Source organism: Zeus faber (assembly GCF_960531495.2).
Source record: "Zeus faber genome assembly, chromosome: 1".
NCBI classification, from domain to species: domain Eukaryota; kingdom Metazoa; phylum Chordata; class Actinopteri; order Zeiformes; family Zeidae; genus Zeus; species Zeus faber.
In genome coordinates this window covers 39,783,475-39,807,517 of record NC_137193.1, presented here as the reverse complement: position 1 = coordinate 39,807,517, position 24,043 = coordinate 39,783,475, and the positions used below count along the sequence as shown (strand labels likewise).

At 42.0% G+C, this 24,043-nt stretch overlaps 1 protein-coding gene across 1 annotated transcript; it reads right to left on the bottom strand.

The window, feature by feature from the left end:
• Positions 1–251: 251 nt before the first annotated feature.
• Positions 252–22,641, bottom strand: hook1 (hook microtubule-tethering protein 1). The gene is made up of 22 exons (XM_080000661.1): positions 22,536–22,641; positions 21,380–21,465; positions 20,638–20,710; positions 18,186–18,236; positions 17,872–18,004; positions 17,189–17,256; positions 15,879–15,941; positions 15,545–15,628; positions 13,870–14,033; positions 13,311–13,451; positions 12,927–13,128; positions 11,535–11,645; positions 11,313–11,400; positions 11,015–11,075; positions 10,593–10,733; positions 10,307–10,394; positions 9,262–9,293; positions 9,063–9,145; positions 3,462–3,562; positions 2,542–2,643; positions 2,387–2,455; positions 252–1,711 (listed from the first exon to the last, which is right to left on the bottom strand). The coding sequence occupies exons 1-22, from the start codon at positions 22,578–22,580 to the stop codon at positions 1,553–1,555; spliced, it is 2,145 nt and encodes a 714-aa protein (XP_079856787.1). The 5' UTR covers positions 22,581–22,641; the 3' UTR covers positions 252–1,552.
• Positions 22,642–24,043: the final 1,402 nt, after the last annotated feature.

Genomic DNA, 24,043 nt, shown 5'->3' with positions numbered 1-24,043 from the left:
TATTTATTCACTTTCCCCTTTTCTTAGCTCTGCTTTTCATACCTCAATCCTCCTGCGGTTTCCAGAACGGTGTTGGCATCTTACTAGTTTTTATGTCATTTAAATTTCCCAAGAAAAACAAAACAAAAATAATCTAGTGTCTTGTTTTACTTCAATCAACAAACGTAACCAGCTGGTTTGACAACAACTCACTCTAGAGGGCGATGGAGTAAATACAGCAAATAATGGAAGTTAAAACGCCCGTGTGAAAAAGAAAATGTATTTATTTTCCACAAGAAATCAAAATCTTTAATATTTGAACTGCAGAGTGCTCACATGAGTCATTCATTATCAGTATTGTTTTTTAATTTAACACAAACACATTAGTGATGTAGCTTCTGAACAGGGCTTTATTTGATCATAGTTCATAAACTGATATAAGAGTCTTTACATTTTAATCATTAGGTCTAAAAGAATAATCAAGTGCAAAGGAAGAAAATCTTCTAAATTGAAATAAAATACGTGATTGATTGATTGCAAAACATATACAGACATGTGTTTCCAGTGTTCTTTCAAATAGTACACAACAAAAAACCAACCAAAAGCATACATTGCAATCACAGTAGTTTAACCAAAGCTAAACCACAATATTGAATATTCAGCGATTTACCTGTAGAGACTTTCGTATAACATTATTCCCTCATCAGGTCCAGAAAACCTCAAGATGGGATAAAACTCTTGGTGCAGAATTCTCTGACCCTGATATCCTAAATTCTGACTATAATCTTAGAACTTTAGAGGCTTAGGTTCGAAAGTAACCATCCTGCCACGGTGCTGATAAAAGCTGAAGGTAGACACACTTGAATGAAAAGCTGGTGTTATAATCAATCAACTTCACCTTTTTAAACAATCCTGATATTCAGAGAATAATATGTTGTACCATTTTTATTTTGAGAATTAAAGAGGTCAGATCACAGTTTGAGTGTAAAAGCCTGGGAGAAAGACGCTCCAAGCACCTCAGACATTTCCAAGTAAATATGACTTATTCGTTTTTGTTTTTTTTTGTTTGTTTTTTTAAACGTGCACGGGTTCCAGAATGGGCTTGTTTCTTTTTAAGTACAAAATTAAAAATGTACTGATATTTGCTGCCAAAAGCAGTTGGTGACCAGCACTTTCTGCATTATGAGCATCCATTTTTATAAAAGATGGCTCCACAAAATAAGGTCAGAGTCATGTGTCTTTTTTATAAGTACGTTCCCCTGTTAGCTGCATAGTGTAGTGTAGCATCGGTTTGTTTCATACAGACAAAACAAACATCTGAAACAAGTTGCTTTGAGCTGGCGTTTCGCATTCCCGATAGTCATTTTTAAGAGCACATTCACATCTATATCCGTCTGCTGTTACTACTCAGGGTGATGAGAAGTCAACTTCTGAGTAGTTTGATAAGTGCCTGTTCTCAAGTTACCTCATTCTTGACAAGAGCTCTGAGCTGTAAGGCATAAGGTCACTTGAGTGCTCCATTGTTTGGTTTTGTGTGTGTATGTGTGTGTGTGTGTGTGTGTTGGGGGAGGGTCTACTTAGAGGTGGCAGCAGGCAGGCTGACTGAAAACGCCCGCGGTGTGGCGTTGGTGACCTGGCGCTGCTGAGTGAGAAAGGATTGTCCGGGCGGCAGCAGCGAGGCGGCACGACCCCCCAGACGAGACTCGATCGCCAACTTCTGAAAACTCAGACTCTGAGGGAGAGAGAGAGAGAGACGAGTTTAAAACAAGGGCGTTTGGCAAGTCACAAGAGAAAATTGTTGAAATCCGTAGTTTCCGCTTGTAATACCACCGCCCTCCACAGCAGACGTCATGCTGGGAGTGTGGCGCCTTTTAAACAATTCTTCCCTCAATGTCACGTACGTCTCATTGTCTTTATGTGTTGCAAATCTTCTCTCCAACATTGGAGGGTAAACAATTACAATTTGTTTTCGGAAAATACAAAATGTATTATTGTTTTCTAAACACTAAAAAAAGTTAAATATATACCAACATATTCAGTACGTAAAATATATACTGTTACCGTGTTTATATTTTCCAACACCCACTTCCTGTTGCGAAGGAGATTGGATCATTTCAATTTCTCAATAAAGCTTACGGACCAGTGCACGTCACTTGTGCACCAGGCATCAGGCATCTACTGAGGAAGGCTGTAGAGCCGCACTCCCAAACTGCAAACGCATGGCTGGATTTAACAAGTAGGCAAAATAAGTACTTTTTTTTTTTTTTATCCCAGCCTTAAAAAGGTCCATCACAGGGTCACAAACATTGACACAGAGGGTCAATTTTACAGTTTCCAACCTGACCAGCTGATCAGGAGGGAGTGTGTCCAAACGATCCGAGCCACCATCGTTCCGTTCCCAGCTCACCTTGTTGTACCAAGCGGTCACAACCATCTTCTCCTCATACTCCCTCTGCTTGGCCTGCTCGCACTCCCGCTAGGAGACACAGCACAACAGACACAGTGATGAAGCCCCTCCACATCAAAATCAAAACACACTGCAGGTTCTGAACGCTCCCTTACCTCCAGGCTGAGGATCCGTCTGTCCCGGTCCAGAAGCTGGTTCTTCACAGCCTGGATCTCAGCAGTGGCTGGGTTCAGCTTGGGGTCCAAGGCTCGGATCACCTACAGAGGGACAAGGAATCATAACACATTATTTTTAACCCTAGAATGCAAAGGATGGGTCAAAAATTACCCAAATTATTTGGAGGATCTTGCTTTATTTTTCCTTTTTTAAAGAGGACCTTGATTCTCCTTTTTACACAAGTTGCTGAATATTCACTCATATTAGATCTACAAGGGCTCTTTTAAAAGTTTGTTCTAACTTTCGTTGCCGTTCTGCAATCTTGTGGGGGACAACGCACTGGGAATCACCCGCACACTTTTGTTTCATGTAAATGTCGGAAATAAAATACTTATCTTCTCAAAGACGCTTGTTATTCTCTGTGTTATGTCTCCGTGGGTGAAGTTGCTCTCAGATGGAGGGTGGTCCTATTGCTACTGAAGCCCCACTTGACGCAGGAAGGGGCTACAAAGCTGAACAGCTTATTTCACCACATGTATCCTGAAGTAGACAGCTTACAACAAACTGACTGGGTTGTCTTATTTCACAGTTTGTATGTTAGTAGGTCCATCAGAGACCCAAATGTATGTGCACAAGCACAGAGGAAGTGAGTTTTTCATATCAGGCCCCTTTAAGATTTTTATATCAATCATCTAAAATCCCAGGAATACCCTAAAAAAAGGTTTTTGATTAATGTGAACTCATTGGTTTCTCAATTGGTTTAATTCAAAAATATGTATAAACAAAACTAAAAAAGCACAAACATTTTAAACAAGGTCATTTGTATGCATTTAATACAAAATATAAGTTTTATACGCAGTGCAATAAAACGCTTCACAAAAAACTAAAACCACAGTAGTATAAACAAGGTTGTGCTCACGTTTCGAGCCTTCTCCAGGTACATTTTGTACCGTTCCTCCATTGCTCTCATGTCGTCGTCCTTCTTCTTCAGGGCGGCAATCAGCTCATCCAACCTCAGTGCTGGGAGATAAACAAGTGTATGGATTAACTGTAATAGATGGATTAGCGTTATTTAATCAGAAACTGTAGTCTTACTGAAATGAAGATGTTTTCTACAATGACCTGAGGACAACTCGCACACATTAGAACACAACTCAGTCGCACAGTACAGAATAAATGTTCACACCACATAGACACTAGTTCGAACAATTGCACACTCTTTTATTTTGTATACTTTATTAATCCCTGTGGGTAAAATAGCCATCTGCATTTCATCCATCCTAGTAACCCAAGAATTAGTTATTTAAAGAAACACTAACTTTTTTGCTTTAAAATAACAGCTCAAAATCATTTTGATGGAACACTGACTTGTAATATAGAGAATGGCACCTCTTTCATTCCCAGCCACCCCCGAACGCCTGTTCTCGTACTAAGTAACTTCTGTGTTCGGGTTCGAAAACCGCAGAAAAAATGCGTTACGCTTTACAGCACTATGTTACTTTCTTGATGTTGGGCTCACAGGGTTTGACTAAGCTGGTAATTAGTTGTTTTGCCTGGTAAAAGGTATTCAAAAATTAAACGCTAAATTATAAACTTGCCAGTCAATCTGTCCAGTAATAATGCGCATACAAAACGTAGACGCTCCCTAACGGTGCAGATGTGACGGGCCAGTGGTGTGCCTGACACCCGCACCTCAGTCGGCGCATGCTGGCCCTCATCTTTTATTGCACTGCATTGCATCACTTGTTTGTTTCACCCTCTGACTGGCACTTGCTACCTATCTGCCAGGCTGAGCATATCTAGTACCTAAGAAGTCCCCTCCCTCCCTGTGGCTCTGGGAAGGGGCGAGGTCTGTGCAAGGAGTGCTGTAACCTAGGTTTATATTATATTTTGTATGCATGATGTACGTATTATATTTTTGCATTTGTAACAAAACTGTTATTGAAACGTGACTGATAAGGTTCAAATTTGTGCCGTAAAATGAATTATTTTTGGACACTGGACAGACTTTTACTTCATTTGGAACTTTAGTTTTTACGATGCGTTAAGCTGTCTCCAGACAGCTCCACTGAGTAAAGCCTCAACTTGGCCCTGACAAGCTGTGATTGGGCCACTCGGACACCCATCATATGGCCAGCCCCCCATTATATACTGGGTCACCACCTGTCATACTTCCTCTTTGCTTATTCAGGAGGGAGAAGGATGAGAGCAAGGTGAGGAGGCATATGGTGCTGCTCACAAACTGTCTCAGGGGCCTTTTCATCAGGAGCTGTTGCACCTCCTGGAGCAAGCTGTGCTCTCCATGCTGTCCAGGGCATATTTTACAGAGGCTGGAAATTGGCCTCATGCTCGCGTTGCCTTCCAGTTCTGTAGGATTTCACAAGGGAGGTAAGGTCATCTTGGGGCGCTGTGCAGAAGACACACTCCCCTATCCAGGCGTTTAGCCAGTGGTCCACCCTGGACACCGAGCCGGAGTTGGGATACCTGACCTGAAAGCCGTGGGGTTAATGTACACAAAATACACAGTCTTTATTTCCACTCCCTCCCATTTATCCGGGGCCCCTGTCCAGTCAGAAACATGAGCATCATGGCCCGAAAAAATATGAGCCCGGAGCCTCAGGTGACCATGGGACATGTCCCCCAACACATGAGCACAAGTGCGAGCCTCCCTGACCATGTGTGGCCGGAGGCTAAATTTGTGGGCCAATTTGTGTATATTCTTCACATCAGTGGATTCTTCATGTCAGTGGATTTGAAAGATGCTTACTTTCATATACCAATTGTGGAAAGACACAGGAAAAATCTGCGGTTCGCCTTTCAGGACAGAGCGTATGAGTTTTTTTGTTCTCCCATTCAGTTTCTCTCTGGCCCCCAAAATATTCACTGTGTGTGGAGGCAGCTATTGCCCCTCTGCGCACCAATGGAATAAAGGTTCTGTCATATCTGGACGATCCAATAATACCGTGGGTCCAAGGAGATGGCACACTCCCACACGGGGGAACTGCTTGATCTTCTGTGCAGCCTGAGTTTTCTTGTGAATTGGAAAAAGAGCGCTGTGGTTCCAGCCCAGCGCACTGGGTACTTGGGTCTCGATCTGGATGTGATGCATGCGCGACGGACTCTGACAAGGCGATTAGGACTCCGACAAGGCTGTGGTCACTGCAGCTCGCATGCTGTCCCAGCGCAAGGTACCTTTCCCGTGTACTGACCATTACACAGGAGTGTTGGGGGCCTGAGGTTTTGGCTGACCCCGGGCAACCTCATGAAAAGGGTCGGGCTAGTCCGTTGTTGGAGTTGAAGGCAGTCCTGTTGGCCCTGTTGCACTTCGCACCAATGGTGAGGGGACACCACATCCCGATATGTTCCGACAACACAGCGATGATTTCTCATATCAATCGTCAGGGAGGCGCCGCTCTCTAGCCATGCATCAAGTGGCATCAAGGATTTTGCTGTGGGCCCACTTCTTCCCACTTCTGTTCCCTGTCAGCAGATCACATTCAGCCAAAACCTTGGATCGGACTTATTATAAACAGGACTGCCGCAAGGGTGGGATTGGCGCATTCGTCCTCTGGTCATGGACATGATCTGGCGTTGATTCGGCCAAGATGAGGTGGATCTTGTTCGCTTCACGAGACACGGCTCGTGCATGCATTCCCTTCCCTCGGACTGTTGCAGCAGGTGCTGGACAAGGTGAAGGAGGACGTAGTGGAACTGGTTCTGGTGGCACCTTGGTGGCCGACACAGACTTGGTTCGCGGACATGAGGTCCCTCATCGTGGGTGCTCCTTTGGCCTCCTTCAGCCGGACCTGCTGACGCAGGCAGCAGAGAAAATCTTTCATCCCAATTCCAACAAGTGAAAACTCCGCCGAGCGGGACCGGCTATTTAAACCAAGGTTTACCCATGGAGGTGGTGGAAATAAATCAGAGCGCTTCAGAGAGAAATTCAGAGAGCCCCGTCAACGAGGGCACTTTACACATCCAAATAGCTGGCCTTCTAGCGCAGGTGAGTGACACGTGGAGATGCCCCATTACGCTGTAATATTTGGGTTATATTCAGTTTACTCCAAGGCCCGCATGTAAAAGGTTTTGGCACTGTCCACCCTCAAGATCTACCCGCTATCATAATGGAGTGGAAGGGCAAGCCACCGGGCAGTCACACTTTGGCATCCAGGTTCATGCAGGGCGCCTGCCGATCTTGGCAGTTTCGCCTGCCCGACACCCGAGTGGCGTTTTCAGGGCCCTCCAGCATAGACAGAAATTGGGGTATTAGACACACACCAGTTTATTATCACGAGTGGGCTCGGAAGAACAAGCCCCGGAGCAGATGGGAAGTATGTCATGACAAGTGCTCCTCTCCTGTGTGTGTGTGTGGAGATGGGCCTGTAATGGGATTTAAATCGACCATGATTGATCTCTATTCGTTTTATTCTCCTCCCATTGGGTCAGAAGAGGACGAGAGGCTGCATACTCTGTGCCCTGTACAGGTGCTTTTGGTCTATGTGGAGTGCACGTACGTCGTACGCCAGTCAGACTAGCTTTTTGTCTGTTATGGATCTCAGACAATTGGGAAACTCCTGTCCAAAGACAGGCGGTGGGGGTAATATAATTTACCTCTGCACCCTATGAATGGGTTCTTATATGTTGAAACTGGGGTTTGAGGTCACATCTGCCAGTTGGTCATTGGAAAGGACTACCATGAGTTGTCCTTTTCAATGACTGGGGTTCTATGTCTCATATTGCATAGGACATGGATCTGACCTCACGGTCAGTAAGGGTGCTGAGTATACAATATGGCATAGTAAGAACTCAAGTTGGAAATGAAGTAAAACATTTGGGGTTGTGCTACAACCATGGTTTTACGAAGGAAGAACAAGAGTTCTTACCGGTGGCCTCACTGACCAACTCGCTTAAGAGCTAAATAATATGTCAGAGGAAGTATGACAGGTGGTCACCCTATATGTTCCACCACAGAAAAAGTTGCCATTTCTAAAATCGCAAAGAGCAGCCAAATAAGTTGAAAAAAAACCTTTCTTGAAGGGAAGTTTGATTTTTCCAGATTTGTGTTCCTTTGTGTTTTTTTATATCTCTAAGTATTTTCTAAACAGAGTTTGATTTAAATGAATAAATAGTAGATAAATGTTAAACCGTGGAGTTAAATTCCCGTTTATTCCCGTTAGATTGCATGGGGAAACGCAGTTCACTTAGCGAGAGCAATACAGCACTGAACAATGTCGATCGATCGTTTCCTTTAAAGCAACCGTCCAGGTGAAGATCATTCCTCAATATTCCATGTGATGTGAAGTCACAATGTGAAACCGTTTTGATAGAATTCAACCTTTATATAATACTAATTTTACACACAGAGCCACTGTTGTGAAACTGCGATAAAGAAAAACCCTGCACGTCATGCACCTACGTCACTTCCGTATTGAGACGGTTAAAGCGCAGCACCGGGGTGTTTTGGTCTCACTTGTCTGGGAAAACTTTCTTCTCCGTATCGTTATGGATTATGTGAGGTGGGTGGCGGAACCTCTGAATCATATTTCAGACCTTAATCTGACCAGTGCGATAGATCCAAGTCAGTGTTAGCAGCACGTATTGGACTTCATTTTCCGCGACGATAGTCAGTTCTTCGACGGAAACGCGAAAACCGACAGCACTTCTGAATCTGATATTATTCCAGACTTGGAGAGCATTTCAAACAGCGGATTTTAAACTTAATGTGACGATGAAACTGAATATTTTCAAGAACCACCGGAGGAGACGATCGATACGCCCGTTGTTGTTACAACATAAGAAGTTGATGACATGATGAAGTCCGTTGGGGTTGGTGACAGATATTTAGATTTCAGATTTCCCGAGACTCATAACATTGAGACTCTACATTTTGTTGTGTTGTCCGTACTTTTAAACTGAAAATGGGAGCTGGCTGAATGAACCTGGTGTGTATAAAACTTTGGAGGTGTTTATCTCAGAAACACGGTTTGCCACACCCTTGTCATTAACAAGTCATAGCTTTAAAAATATTTGGTTTATTTGCGAAAGTGACACCTTGTATGGAATCTGATTCTCCACTTCCAAATGATGCAAAAATAAAAAAAAATTTAAAATAAAATCCTCGAAAGCCGCCAAATGACTCTAAAGTATGCGGTGGGTCACATATATACTGAGGGGTGGGCCATATGATGCGTGTTTGAGTGGCCCAATCAGAGCCTGTCAGGGCCAAGTTGAGACTTTGTTGGTTGAAAGGGGCTTTCAGCTTTATTCAGTGAAGCTGTCTGGAGACAGCTTAAGGCATAGTAAGAACTCTCGTTCTTCATTTATAAAATCATGGTTGTAGCACAACCCAAACGTTTTACGACAGCAGTCAAAAATGCAATTGCACAGAGGAAGTGTGGGGGTGCCAAATCCCAAATTTGACATAGTGCTGCTTTAAATTATCATCTTTTACAGCTTCTTTTGGGCAGTTAGGTCTGACGGAGCCGCGTTTAAGGAGGGAGAACGTCTGCGTGACACTCACAGGTCTGGGTGTTGTCAGGCTGAAGGTCCTCCAGCAGCTCTTTCTTCTTCATGATTTCATCCTGAGCTTCATTCAGCTTGACCCTGGAAGAAGAACAACACAGGTCAGCGCCTGTGTCAGTAGCGCCAGCTGCTGGAGAACATGGAAACACATCACCAGATACCGTCAGAGCAAAATAATTTAATAAAATTATACTTACATGTGAGCATCAAGTTTTCTCTTCAGGTTGGACTAAAACAAAATAAATGTATACATATAAAACAATTTCTGATGAAACAACACACACACACACAGACACACACACACACACACACACACACACACACACACACTCTTTCTAAATATATAATTCTTGATATAAAAGAGATTGAGTCAATTGGCAACCATTTTGTGGACTCTGGTTGCCCGCTTTGGCAACCACAATTTAACATAAAAATAGGGACAGCTAACAACAAAAGGTGCAGCCCAAAATAAATAAATTTGTTGTTTGATATTTCAATATTTCTGTTACAGTTGGAACCAGAACGCTGCACGTTCATTGGTGCGTTTACTCACGTGCGCCCCAGTGCGCACAAGCACCTGTGGACGGCAGTAGAGCAAGGTTACTACAGTCAGGGATGCAAACAACTCTTTTAAGCGAATGCCGCTTCTTTAACGTCAATCGTCCAAACCGATCGGAAGACTTTTTTTTGGGGGTGAGTGGGTGGGGCGGTTGAAAGGCCACCAAAGCCATGCTGTGTTCACAGCCTCTGAAAACTGTAATACCCGTCGGATGCGATTCGTTCATGATTCAACATACAGGTTTTTGCATCCCTTTACAGTTAATTTAGACCTAATCAAAAACTAGGTGTGAAAAAAACATTTTAGTTAGAAGTAGACAGAAGTTGTGTACATTTAAAAAAATAAATAAAATAAAAATATACAGGAAATGTCTTTAGTTTTAGTAATTTTTCATGTCAATTTGGTCAAATTTGTCAACATATAGCCCTTACAATACAGTAACCAGTTTTAATCTTTGTAGACAGACAGCATTAATAATGAGAATGGCTCAGACCTCATCTGGTGGAGCACTACTTTTAAACGTAGAGATGCCAATACAGAATCTTAATTACTCAAAATATAAGGTGAACAAAAATGACTACCATTATTTTCAGTTTCGGCAACCAAAAGCTGATGCCTGGCTGCCAGCCTGGCAACCACTATTAAAAGTTAGTGCTGTATAGACTATACAGGAACACACTCACGTCATCTGGCTTGGCTGCCTGGCTCTGCAGAGCTTTCTGCAGGTCCTCCACCTGCTGCTGCAGCTCAGCCAGTCGCTCTCGGCTCAGCCTGGACACAAAGAGGCGACAACAAACAGGAAGGAGAAAACATTAAGATAAAGTACAAATCTTATTTGTCGTGGTACAGAATAACGATGGTTTCAGATCTTTTCTGCCAACCATCTATTCTGATTCGGTCACACATGATCCTATGTGCCACTACCAGGCATGTACTTATACAATGGCGAGTACAGCTTTTTGAAAGCACCTGTTTTCCGTGTCCAGCTCGCTGCGTGTCCTGTGCGCCTCCTCCAGCTGCATCTGCAGCTTAGCGATCTTCTCCCTCTCGCATTCCTCCTGCTGGACGCGCAGCATCTTGTTTTCGTGCTGCAGCCTGATGAACTTTTCTCTGCCACCAAGAAAAGTTACAGAAGGTCGATAAAGAAAGATTAATACTAAAGTAGACACATTAATACTTATATAAAAGTAGTGATAATAATAATAATAATAATAATAACAACAACAACAAAAATAACAAATCATAGGCAGGGCATGACAATAAGTGTTGCCTTGATTGGGTCAACCATTTTGTGGAGTCTAGTTACTGTGTTGTCAACCACTTTTCATGTCTATTTATAGTAGTGTTACTAATACTACTGCTCAAATTAAACCACACTAACTATCCTTTACCTGTACTCGATAGGTATGATCTCAGCTGCCAGGTTCTCATGGCTGCTGGAGGGAAACATCCCTGGGAAAAAACAACAATAACATATTTACTACTTAACATGTATACTTAAGTAATTATGTGAACTGGACAAAATACTTCAGCTAAAAAAGATAGATAGATAGATAGATAGATAGATCGATCGATCGATAGATCGATCCCAGGTGAACTAAAAAAACCTGTGGTTTACTGTTTAAAAAGACTCCATAAAGCTCATGAGGAGTGTACAGTATGTGTCAGTTGTAATCGTCCAGGAGGTACCTGCTTGTAGGAGCTGATCCTGCTGAGCCTGCGTGCATCTCAGCTCCTCATTGGTCTCCTTCAAAGAATCTCGTTCAATGACGATCCTCTGTCGTCGAGAGAGAGAGATGTTAAAATACAGCCTAGTGATTGACAGACGCTCGGTCCAGAGAATCACTGAGTTAGGAGGAGTAGTAGGGCTGAGATTTGAGACAGTGCCTACATTTAAAAATCAGGTCCTACCTCTCTCTCCTTCATCATGGCTTCGTGCTTCTCCTCAAACTTCTTCATCTCGAAGGCCAGGTTGTCAGCACGCCTGGTCTCCTCCGACAACTTCCTGTGGAGCTCCTGGACCTGACAAGACACCAAATCAAAAATATATTTATTAAATCAATATGTTACCGACCGCATAGATTAGGGTCATTTGGTGGCTTTCGAGGTTTTGTTTTTTTTCCCCGCATCACTTGAAAGTGGAGAATCAGAGCTTCCAAACCAGGTGTCACTTGTGCAAATCAAGCAAATATTTTTAAAGCTATGACTTGTTAATGACAAGGGTGTGGCAAACTGTGATTCTGAGATAATCGCCTCCAACGTTTTACCCACACCAGGTTCATTCAGCCAGCTCCCAGAATGCAAATGGGGTTGAGCCACAAACAAAGCCTCATGGCTAATTAACATAATGCTGAATCGCCAATCACGAAGAGTGTTGAACAGCATCAAACACAAAACTATTTTTGTTTTTAAAAAAGATTTTATTTAACAGTAAGAATATACTGTACATGTTAAAAGTGGAATTATTTTAGTGTTTAAAAGTACGGTCAACACAACAAAATGTAGAGTCTATCAATATTATGAATCTCAGAAAATCTGAAATCTAAAAATTTGTCACCAACCTCAACGGACATCACCACGCCATTAACTTCTTCCGTTGTAATAACAACGGGCGTATCGTTGGTCTACTCCGGTGGTTCTTGAAAATATTCAGTTTCATTGTCATATTCAGTTTTAAATCCGCTGTTTGAAATGTTCTCCAAGTCCACAGTTATATCAGATTCAGCAGTGCTGTCGTTCTCCGTGTTGCTGTAGGAGAACTGACTATCGTTGCGGAAAATGAAGTCCAATACGTGCTGCTAACACTGACTTGTATTTATTGCACTGGTCAGATTAAGGACCGTGATAGGATTTAGATCTTCCTCCACCCGCTTCTAGTAATCCATAACAACACAGGGAAATTAAAGTTTTCACAGACAGGTGAAATCGGATCTTCGTCTTGTCTACGGAAGAGACGTCAGTGACGTCAGCAATTCTTACTCGATGATACACGTTGGTATACGCCACCTCCACAACGATGTTTCCGTGTGTGTGAAAATACAAAAATACGATAAAAAAAAAAAAAAAAAAAAAAAAAAAAAAAAAAAGGAACACGAATCTCGAAAAATCTAATTTTCCTTCAAGAAAGGTGTTATTTGGAAAACTTATTTGGCTGTTCCTGGCGATTTTAGAAATGCGCGAGACAGTGGGTTTTGCTGCGGTGGGTCACATAAAATAACGTAACATAAACAATGTTTAAAACAATCATTGTTCCAATATTCAATGCGCAACGCCTCTTTAGTAGTTTAGGGAGAGTGTGTTTACCTGTCGTTTGTACGTCTCCAGCTGTGCACGTGCGGCATTGGCCTTGCGTAGCTCCTCCTCCAGGCTGACGGTGTTGTGCATGTACGTCATGTTCTTCTCCTCCAGGAGCTTCACCTGCCGCCGAAGGTCGCCCAGATCCTCCAGCTTCCGCCGGTACGTCTCCACCGACGCCTCCAGCTTCACAGCACGGTCTGAGCAGCTCCTACGATGAGATTGGCATTAATTTACAGGAGAGCTTGAGGTGGTATTTAAGTTGTCAGGCCGTGGCTCCCAGCATTAAGATTCTTGGAAAACAGATCTACTTCTATCGTATTTGCTAATCTTTTATGTCTACCAATCTAGAACAGGAGATCAAAAAAGGAGACGATGGACGTGTTTCAACACCTGAGAATGTCCAGTTCATCTTTCAGAGCGCGAGATTCTTCGGCCAGGCTGGTGAGCTCGTCGTTGCGGTGCTGCAACTCGATCAGCTGCTTTTCCAGTTCCTCACAGTGGATCCGATAGTCGTCCTTAGCAGCTTCCAATCTGATGGATGAACACACACACACACACACACACACACACACACACACACACACACACACACACACACACACACACACACACACACACACACACACACACACACACAAGGATGGGTAGAATATAAAAATGAATATACAGAATATCTAGCCTAGATATAATAGAATATCTATCAAAGCCTTTGACACATCAGATGACTGCTCATAGGAAGATCAATTGTAAATCTAAAAAATAAATGTATAAAATAATAAAACAAAACTCTGAATAGGTGAATATTTGTCAGCAAATATTTATAGCGTTTATAACATTGGTAAAGTACGGGACATCACGTTTTTGGATGAATGACTCATAACAGGAAGCTGCTTTAAAATAAATGGTGTTTATCTAGGTCAGTGGTAAACACACACACACACACACGTACCTGAAGTTCTCCTCCTGCAGAGCCTCCAGTTGCAGGTGCAGCAGCCCGTGCTTTCGGCCGGACGGCGTGCTCGGGTCGTCGAATGAGTCCAGCTGATTAGCTCGGTCGGTTAGAACGTCGTTCTCGGCCAATAAGCTGTTCCGCTCCTCCTGGAGGATCGTCACCTGAATGGGATTGAAATCATGTTTATTACAAAAAGGGGAAATACACTCTAAAATCTTTTGTCATTACAATGGCCATCATTTCATGCATGGCAACGCATTGGCATCCCAGCGTTAGAAGACAGATCGTAGCTTCGTTACAATCTGCCCAGAAGTTTATTAAAAAGTTAAGACAGACACTGTATCTTAAGCACGGTTGGTTAGCTGTAGCTTGCACACACCACTTCACAGCAGTATTAATCAGAGTGAAAATTCCTTTAAAAAAAAAAAAAAGAACATTGGTAGGTCCCAGGAAGTAAATAAAATTGCCCTAAAAATCAACATTACAAACTTGCACTAAAATGACACTCTCCTTTATTATGGATCATAAGCATTGCTCGCAACTAATAAGTATAAAATGTGGAAAATAAGTTAGATTAATTAAATCTGTTAGGCTGCGACATGCCATTTTGAAACAGTTTTCCAAAAATAATTTATGTCCGCCCCATTGAATTACTGAAGACCAACAAATGAACCGTCCACTACACACAGCATGTATAGTGTGTTAACTGTCACAGCAGAGCTCAGTTTGTCCATCTGTTAGCGGGGTTAGCGGTAAGCGGTCAGGGTCCCGGCAGAAGGCTGCTGTTTTAGCAGGGTTCAGTTTGGACAGACGTGCAGCCGTGTTGCACTTACCTGGCCTCCACAACAGAGGACCGAGAACTGGGAGAGAATAATTCAAATCTGTCGAGAATCCAGTGGAACACAGCGTCAGAGTGTGCAGTTTTTGTAAATCGACAGCACAGAGGGAGTGGGGGCCATGGGCTGCGAGCCACCGTCCTTCTGCCACAGCAGCTCCAGACAATGGACTCCCCAATTACTGCACATCACACAGACTACTTCACCCCGGACCACAGGCACGCATACGTCTGTCTGACCATGTTTTCGGAACTAGGGCCTTCAGTCGATATTACAATGAAATCCAGCTGCAGATCTGCGTTGAACTATAAAGTGGGTCCTGCCTGAAGCTAATTTTTTCCTATAAATAACAAAACATTTCTGTTGCACTTTATATTGACATTTCCAGTGATGGAAAGTTAAAAAAGTACAATACTAAGGTGTATGCTACGGCTTCATTTTTCAAGTTTATACTGAAACACATTTGAAAGCAAAAATCTATACTTTTTGCTGACTACACTTTTAACATGTGGCGGTTCTCAAGAAAAAAGTATAAATAAATAGAAATAATCAGTATTTCTATTTCTATCTGAATAAACGTTCTGCACATTCAGTGAGAATGTCAACAGCTTCAGGATCATAAGCACTCTCTGCTCGAGAAGTTTTGGATGTCATTGTTATTGACAGGACAAGCACATCAAATTCAATCAATGCAAATTTACTTATCAAATTCCCAAAACAGCCAATCTTGATATTCGCTTTTTAAAAATTTCCCAATAATCTCACTCAATGAAGAGCTTGACACACCCCATAAGGGTAAAAGGTTAAAATGATGTGATTATGTTCTCTGTATGTACCTGTACGTCCAGCTCCTGGCAGCGCTGTGCCAACTCCTCCTTTTCTGACGAAAGTGCTGCAAGGTTCTCCAGTGACTTCTTCAGCTGTGTTATGAGGGTGGAGAGAGTGACGATAAATAACCACGCACGCACGCACGCATGCACGCACACACACACACACACCTGACTTGCAAGTCACTTTGGTCACTTTTTCAGTCACTTTGTGGCTCTGCAAAAATGTTTTTCCTGTAGGTGCATTGAAGAAAAGGCGGAGGAAAAGTTTACATTTAATCTCCTAATTCAAGGCTAACAGGTTAGATACTGATAGTTCTTCAATAATAGTTATTCCACTGACCTGTTGCGCCAAATCTCCTGAGGGCTCTGATCCAAAATGGCCCATTGTCTCTTTACTCATGAGCTGAGGAAGAAAATTAGAAATTGTAACACAAATAACATTTGATTTGTTGCAGTGTCGTAAAGTTAATTTACACCTCCACGTGGTGGTGGTGGTGGGGGGGGTCCAACCGAGGGCTGGAAAAAAGGGTCCAACCAAAATCTTGTTTTTATGTTTTTCTTTTTCCTCATCTTAAAGAGACAAAATGTCTCACTTAAGCAGGAAGTACACTTAAAAATACACAAGAACAAAAGACGTTAGAAGCACCGGAGAACTTGTCCCAAAAAACCATCAGCAGAATACTCAATAAGAAAAAAAGCACAAACGTGACAGCGAGAGGAGGTGGGAGTGGCTTTGATTTAAATAAAGATGAAAACAATAAAATAAAAAAAATATTGAAATCAAACTCAATGTCATTTGACAGTACCCATATTTCCTCAATGTTGGGCTTTTATTTATTTCAACTGCCATGCTCCTCAAAATAAACACTGCATTATTGTTTTTCTGACACTCTCTCCATTATGCAATCCACTGTCCTGATCTAAGGCCGAATATCCCTTAGTTGGGTCTAAAAGGTTTGTATCATACAAGTAGAACCTAACGAAAACAAACAGATCTAAAATAAAACGACACAAGAACCGGGACAGGAGCCGTGGTGCGCGGCATAGCGCTGGAGGAGGAGAGCACACACACACACACACACACACACACACACACGCACACGCACACGCACACGCACACGCACACGCACACGCACACGCACACACGCTCCGTATGTTGCGGCTCCGGAAAAAAACCAAAACAAGCTTGTCAACCAAGCTTGGAGGAGGCTGAATGACCCAGAAAGGGAGGGTGAAGTCTGTCCCTTGCCGTGATGCAATGGCATTTGGACCAGTTGCAACAAGGGGAGATCTCAGAAAGAGAGAAAAACCAAAGACAATTTTCGCCTCGGGAGCTTGTGCAGAGAGCGTCGCAAGAACCAAGATCACCGTGTCAATTTGTTTTTATCCTGTTCTGAACAAGTCTTTTTGGTCCAAAACTTCAACTTCTTTTTAAGTGTACCTCCACCTTTAAATAACTCTAAATAAGGTATATTTCCCTAATTTCATAGGAGCTGGGCTAGTTGTCCTTATAAACATGTTAAATGCCAGGACAATCATAGGTGCTGTATACAGTGCACTCAATGGCATCTTCTCTGCACAAATGAAAACTTTAAATGTTCAAATATCTTCACGAGGAGTGTGAGAAACTCATCCGGAGGGTCACCTAACCTCTTGGATGGCTGTCATAACAACATGCTGCACCGACTCCTCCAAGGTCATGATGATCTGGATGTATTCTGGTGAGGCAACAGGAGAGGCATTGTAAACACACTTCCAAATGACTGAATACGCAACACCGCCTTGTTGACTCGCACCTTCCTGGCTCTGCTTTTGTCCACAGTTTGGCAGGGCAATAATGCCACAACTCAACTAAAACGATTGAATTTTAATATCTGCATTCTGATTTTATTATTATTATTTTTTTAAATCCAGGCTGTTCAATATGGACAGAATCAATCAATGGCTGATTTTCTGTATGTGTCGAATTATGCAGAACTCCAATATATAGAGTGCATGTAAAGACTTGTGTGTGTTTAACAGTGTCTTACATATTTGCGTTTCTTATAATACTTGTGGCACTTTTTCCTTTAATATCCAGGGTCTGACACTTATTTCGAGGACCATGCATCCCCTTTTGTAGATGAAATATGAAAGTATGAAAAGTGGTTAACAACGGCACAAAAAGATGGCATCGGATGGTTGACAATAGGCCAAATCTGGTTGCCTGGGATTTGGAATTCAGATATTGTATTGATTTTGTCAGATATGTTCCAAGGCTGTCACAATAATACCCTCGTCCTTATCACCAGCCGTGGTCTAACATTAAGGAGTGCACTTTTACAGTCATGTACCTTGCTTGCGTTCACATTTGACAGCGCAGCCCAAGATGAGCTGCAGGAGCCTCCCCAGCTCCACGGGGTCCGAGTGCTCAGCCACCAGCGCCAAGTCTGGCAGCGGGAAGTCCGACATCTTCTGTGAAAGTATCTGAAAGACAATCACTTTCCCGTTAGCTTCAAAGCTGCTCTGCATCACAAGCCAACAAGGTTCCACTATGTTAGAAGCACATCAATTCACAACATTCACAATCATCGCAAGATTAAATAACCTTCTAAACTCCTCATTAATGCACTGAACCAGCGGACAGTTTGGAAGGTCCATTGTTTACCTCATTATAAAAATCCACCATCATTTGCAGGATCTTCTTCAGGTTGTTCATCTGAGGAGAGTTCATGCAGTCAATGATGTGAGAGGCCAGACAAAGGGAACTTGGAAGAGCAAGAACAAAACCAGGACTTTTTACAGAAGAGACGCGTGAAAATGTAACACCTCCAATTTATTTACTTATTTATGTATATGCAGTTACGCTCTGATAGGTGCAGCATATTTCATACAGAAGGACAATCCAAAGTCAGACCTGCCAACCTTGGGAGAATATTTAGAGTACCACAATACAGAGTCTCTGTGGTGTTTGAGTTATTGCAGCTAAATGACTCCATCAGTTATTCACACCGTAGCCATCTCGTAACGAGGCTCATCACCTCGTATGCAAGCTACTACGGCTATATACAGTAACTATATATACACATTCATTTCATGAGGATATACCCCTTGAAAGGTATCATCTTGTAAAGTTAAACTCTCACTGAGTTTTAGTAGAACACAACATATAACTAACATGGAAATGTCCTGTTCAAACTTCAAATTAAAGTCTCTTTTACTTTTAAGTGCAAATATACATTTCTATTATATTTATATGGTACTTGCCATTCCAAAATAAATTGCAAAAAAACCATTATAATAATAAATGACAAGACTCTTCTCACTCTCGTTCACTGGAACTCACCATGCATTAAACCAACCGAATCAAATGGAATGGCTTGTTTTACTGAGTGACTCCGGGTCTCAAAAAATAATCAAACCTCTCATCACGAGCCGAGGTCGTGCACTAGGAACAACCAGAGCGGACGCTCCACTGGAGTGACAGCGATAGATACACAGTCTGCACAATTTTGGAATATTGTCAGGGGATAAAATATTTATTCAATCCTCGTTTAAATTGAAGTGCCTCCAAACAGCCATCATTCTCTTTCTTTCGCTCTCTTTTTTGGGCGTCAACTACGTTACATTACGTTCGTATCAGGTTTGAGTATCAGGGCATTTTTAAGAGTACATAAGCATTGTATTGGAAGTGTACATTTGATGAGCACAGATTCTGAAAACATATGTGATCGGCCAGTCACCGGTCATGGCTGATACAAGCTGAAAACCGGCTGATCGATCGGTGCATCTCCATAACCAACGCTTTATATGTTGACATAACGGTCACATTTGTGATTTTTAGTCCCCCACTTCCCATTTTACCTCAGCAATGCAGCATTCAACCTTGGTTGATAATAAAATAGCTCTCAGTGGGGATCAGTGGGTGTTGAGTGAGAGGAGAGGGAGGGCTTACAGAACCACAGGTCGTAATATCTGGTCCAATCAGAGGGAAGTAGTTTAAAGACCCAAAAAATGTATGCTATTGTTTTGTATTGATTTATTGTTTGTTATTATACATACATACATACATTTTGAGTAGTTGAAGCTGGAATTTTATATCTGCGTATTTTGACCAAGAATTATGTGGTTGGTACACAAAATGTGTGCAGGTTGGCAGGTGTGCAAAGTGCTTTATATAAGAAATAAAAAGGCACTTAATAAAATTCTATTTTGGTTTTTAGCTCATCAATTTAGAATGAGACATTGAAGGATGATGAAGGATTCCTCAGCGAATGATTTATGATCATTATTCTTCTCAAATTATCAGACTTGAATTATTCCAATAACAGTGAGATCATTGATTTTGAAGATATTGCATGTTTAGTAGTTGAAGTAATGGATTTATTCACCGCTGTGCTGGAATAAAACACAAAATAATTAGACTAATTAGACTTTAAAAAGATGTGTTCCAGTTTTATCCTTAATAGTTTATTCCCACATCCTTTTTTCAGTCGCAATGAAAAATTCTTAAATTACTTGAACAAACAAACAAGGCCTTTGTAAAAAAAAAAATCATCAATTCTCAAGGGAAGCATCAATCAATTGAATAGATTTAACCATATTTAATTTACCTTACTCTAACATCAAACACCAGTATGAAACTGGTCTAACTAGTGTGTATGGAATTCCTCTCGTATGTGGCCGTACCCCACTGGGTGGGGTTTGGGCGATCTCTGTTTAGAAGTCAATGCATGACCTGGCAACGCCTGCACTTAGTGAAACTCTATCCAAGCTCTCCACAGCAAGCGGAGGGTCTGTTTTTTCATAAAATAAGACACGTTCACTACAGAAAGTGAGCAGGGAAGCTAGAAGCTCATTTGTGAGTAATTGACTGAAGTTGATAAAAACAGTTTAAATAAATCTGACTGCTGTTGATAGTTAACTTTGTATGGACGTTTGGAGGCTATAGTATTGAGTTATCATAGGTTGATGCAATGGTATTCAAACTTTTATTTTTGACTGAGCCAGCCGCCCAAAATTGAAATTGTGTCACCATGACAATATGACCCCACTGAAAGATATGGTCATCATGATTGCAGTAAAGTGTAGAATGGGATTGAAAAGAAGCCTGGCGGTACCTTCAGTCTCCAGTTGTCCCCCACGTCTGTTTTGATACGACTGAGCCACGAGTTGCTGAACCATGCTGGGTCTCTGACACACACACACACACAGACACACACACACACACACACACACTTACAATTAATCACACTATACACCAATGGACGCAGCCATTGGGAGCAATTCGGGGGTTAAGTGCTCAAGGACATGTCAGCAGGCTACCAGGAGGAGACTGGATACTCCATACAAGGAAGGGGAAAATGCTTCAGACTTCCAACTGTGCCCACAATCTTCCCCTAAACTTTTCTCACAATTACCACATAAAACACTATTATTTGAGCCATCTGCAATGATTTTGTAAAGTTGTTGATACCAATGATATGTTTTCATCCAAAGTTTGTGGGAATTTTGAGCCAATTTTAGAAATGTTACATTAAATGGACCATATTCATCGTTTAGTTTGAGGCAAATTAGCTGTCTACCCACAAACTAAACATGTGTCCAAATATTCATGGCTTTCCTTCCTCAGGTAGATTATTATTATTATTATTACTACACTATCAGTGACATAAAATCAACATAAAAGACAATGAAATTGTTAATTTCAAATTCATATGAAAACTAAAAGCCAAGTACAATGTCTCAATAGTGACAGCCCTATTGACAAAGCAGCAATAATGTATACCAGTAATGTGAGCAGATGCTGTCAATATTTATGCAGTACAGACAGAATATATGTGTATACATGTGTTGTCTCACATCTGGTTCAGTGCCTGGGACATCACCACTCCATTGGTCAGCTCCCCCACTGTTGTGCAGGGTGAAGGGGTGTTGAAGGTCTGCATCTGAGCGAGAGCGAGAGTGTAGAATAACTTTGGAGTGAGCGGAGGTGAATGAAGGAAGCAATAGATGTATCAGGTTTCCTATTTGTGCAAATATTTAACTACATGCAGGAAATGGAGCAGTTTGAATAACTTAACCTCACCCAGTCCCTGTTTGAATACACTACATTTGATTGTGAATGCACACGCAAAGTTGGAAGGGAATACACAAATATCTCTGTTAATTAGATTAGCTCTTTAAATGGGATGAGGATCAGCTGTGTTATAGGGGAGTCAGTCTTTGCGTTTAGTCAGCATAACCTTACGCAGTCTCACCGTAGTTCAGCGACTCTTAAACTTCCGATACGATCCAATTCTATTGTTTCAATTTCTGAATCGATTTGCGATATCGATAGTTTGCTTGTGCTTTGCACACATTTATTTGGAATTTGGAAACCATTGTCCATTTAATCACGAATGATTTGAAATATTTAATTTCTGTATTGATTTAATATTTTTGCAATGTATGTCAGATGGAAAACTGAAAAGTTGGTAGCGATTATCATGACGTATAAAATGTCAAGTTATCGATATTGACCCTTTGTCTCGAAATTGAATAGTGAGATCCTTCCCAATACACAGTCCTACTGTCTATACTTCAGTTCCCGGGGATGACAGTGAGACTAGGATCAAAAGTCATTATAGTACATTCTCTAATGATGCTCATGTCTTGTCAACTAAATATTGGTGAATTTTAACTATTAATCATTAGGCTGGGGACCCCCTGGAAGCATCTTGAGGGACGCCTTATGGGTCCGCGGACCCCACGTTTAGAACCACTGCTGTAGGTGATATTGAAGACGTTCCGTGGTTAAATCACTCAGGTTGCTGCTTGATTCCCGGTGAAAAAATGATCGAGAACAGGGGACATTGTAAAACATTTTGAAACAGAAGGGCTGCTATGGCTGACATGTACAGGATTTTAAACACCGCCGGTAGTGGCTCCTGTCCGGGAAGCGTTTTATCCGCTGACACCTACGAACAGGTGATCATGTTTGGGGACTCACGGCAGCCATTAACCACCCGAAACTCACCCATATCAACAGACTCTCACACAGGACAGCTCTGTTATCCTCCATTTCTCCACCGTATAAATAGTCCAGTATTTATTCCACCTGTCGAGGACGCTTTCGCCCCTTTCCTCTGCACATGACCTCACCTGCTGAGAGGTAGCGCTACTGCGTAAAACGCGCTTCTCGGCGCCGTTTCGAGGCTCTTACGCCCTGAAAGCGCCGCAAACCCCTACAAGAATGACGGCTTCTCCGCTCTTTGACGTTTGCGGCGGAGTCGGATTCGTAGGACCGACGGGAAGGTGAGGGGGCGGGGCCTATGGGGGATCTCACCCCCCCCCCAATGGGATTGCGAGTTGAGGGAACCGTCCTAGCCAATCAGCTCCAAGATACGCGATGATTGATGGCGCCCGAGCCGTTGGGGAGCCAATCAGATGAGAGGATTCTGTGGACGCGTACAGCGGTGGAAGGGGTCGAGAGTTTACGTCAGCGCAGGCGACGTGACGCAGAGACGCTCCGCTCACAGCGAGCTACCGGAGCTTTTACTGTGACGGCGCTGATGCAGGTGATTAGAGTTCAGAGCGGAGACGCCAACGAGGACGTGGACCTGGTGAGTCGCGGAGGAGCCGTCCCACGGCTCAGCTCCTGGCGCGCTTTGCTCGGGCCGCTCCGTTTCCTGGTGGATGGAGATGGATCCTTCTCTCCATCCATCGCTGGATGGTTGACGATGGCAACGGCAATGCCGAAAGGACAGCGCTTCACTCAATAGAAGGATAAACAAGGGACGTTTATTCTACAAATCATCGTGACATTTTATGACGCTGCTAAATCTTTATTTTGATGATTTTTTTTTTTTTATTCTACTTTGTGAATACGTGACGCTTGTTTGCCTTTATTGTTTCTAGTTGATGGCCTTTTAACGAGTTACATGTATGAAAGAGAGGTGCCATACAAATAGAGGTCATTATTATCTATTTTTATATGTAAATATGTAAATAATAACTATCAGTTTCCTAACACATTTTTAATGCATGGACTTTTTGAATCTTACACCAATATAAATCAAACTTGTTTTATTAAAAGTCACTTCTATAGATGTTTTTTCTCATGATTTAAATCTCATATAGTCTCTCAAAGTAATAAATAATAAGAAAAGCAATAAATACAATATTGTGAAGTGTTATTCAAGGAGCATCAATAATATATTTTATTATCCTTTTTTTAAATATTTTATGTTTCCCCTTGCCCTCTCTTCCCTTCTGCACCATCAACAAATATTATAAGATTGTACTTACTGAGGATGATTTATCCAACAAGCATTAATTAATTAGTTAGTTATTGACCAGTCAGTACTTATTGTGCAACCTCCGGTTGTGTTGCAATGTAATTTCACTACATATATGTATGATCGCATGTACAGTATATGTTTGTGACAAATAAACATCTTGAATCTTGAATGACTAGTGATATCTGAAGGCTCGTATATTTATATTTTCAATTTAAAAAAGCTGTCCAAAATATGCCCTGTTCCA

Excerpts from the sequence above, each read along its gene's own strand:
- hook1 (XM_080000661.1), bottom strand. The coding sequence starts at position 22,580 with ATGGAGGATAACAGAGCTGTCCTGTGTGAGAGTCTGTTGATATGG. Across the intron at positions 11,646-12,926 it reads TGGAGACGTACAAACGACAG|GTCCAGGAGCTCCACAGGAA; the intron begins GTAAACACACTC and ends GTGTCTTGTCAG. Across the intron at positions 11,401-11,534 it reads CCATGATGAAGGAGAGAGAG|AGGATCGTCATTGAACGAGA; the intron begins GTAGGACCTGAT and ends TCTCGACGACAG.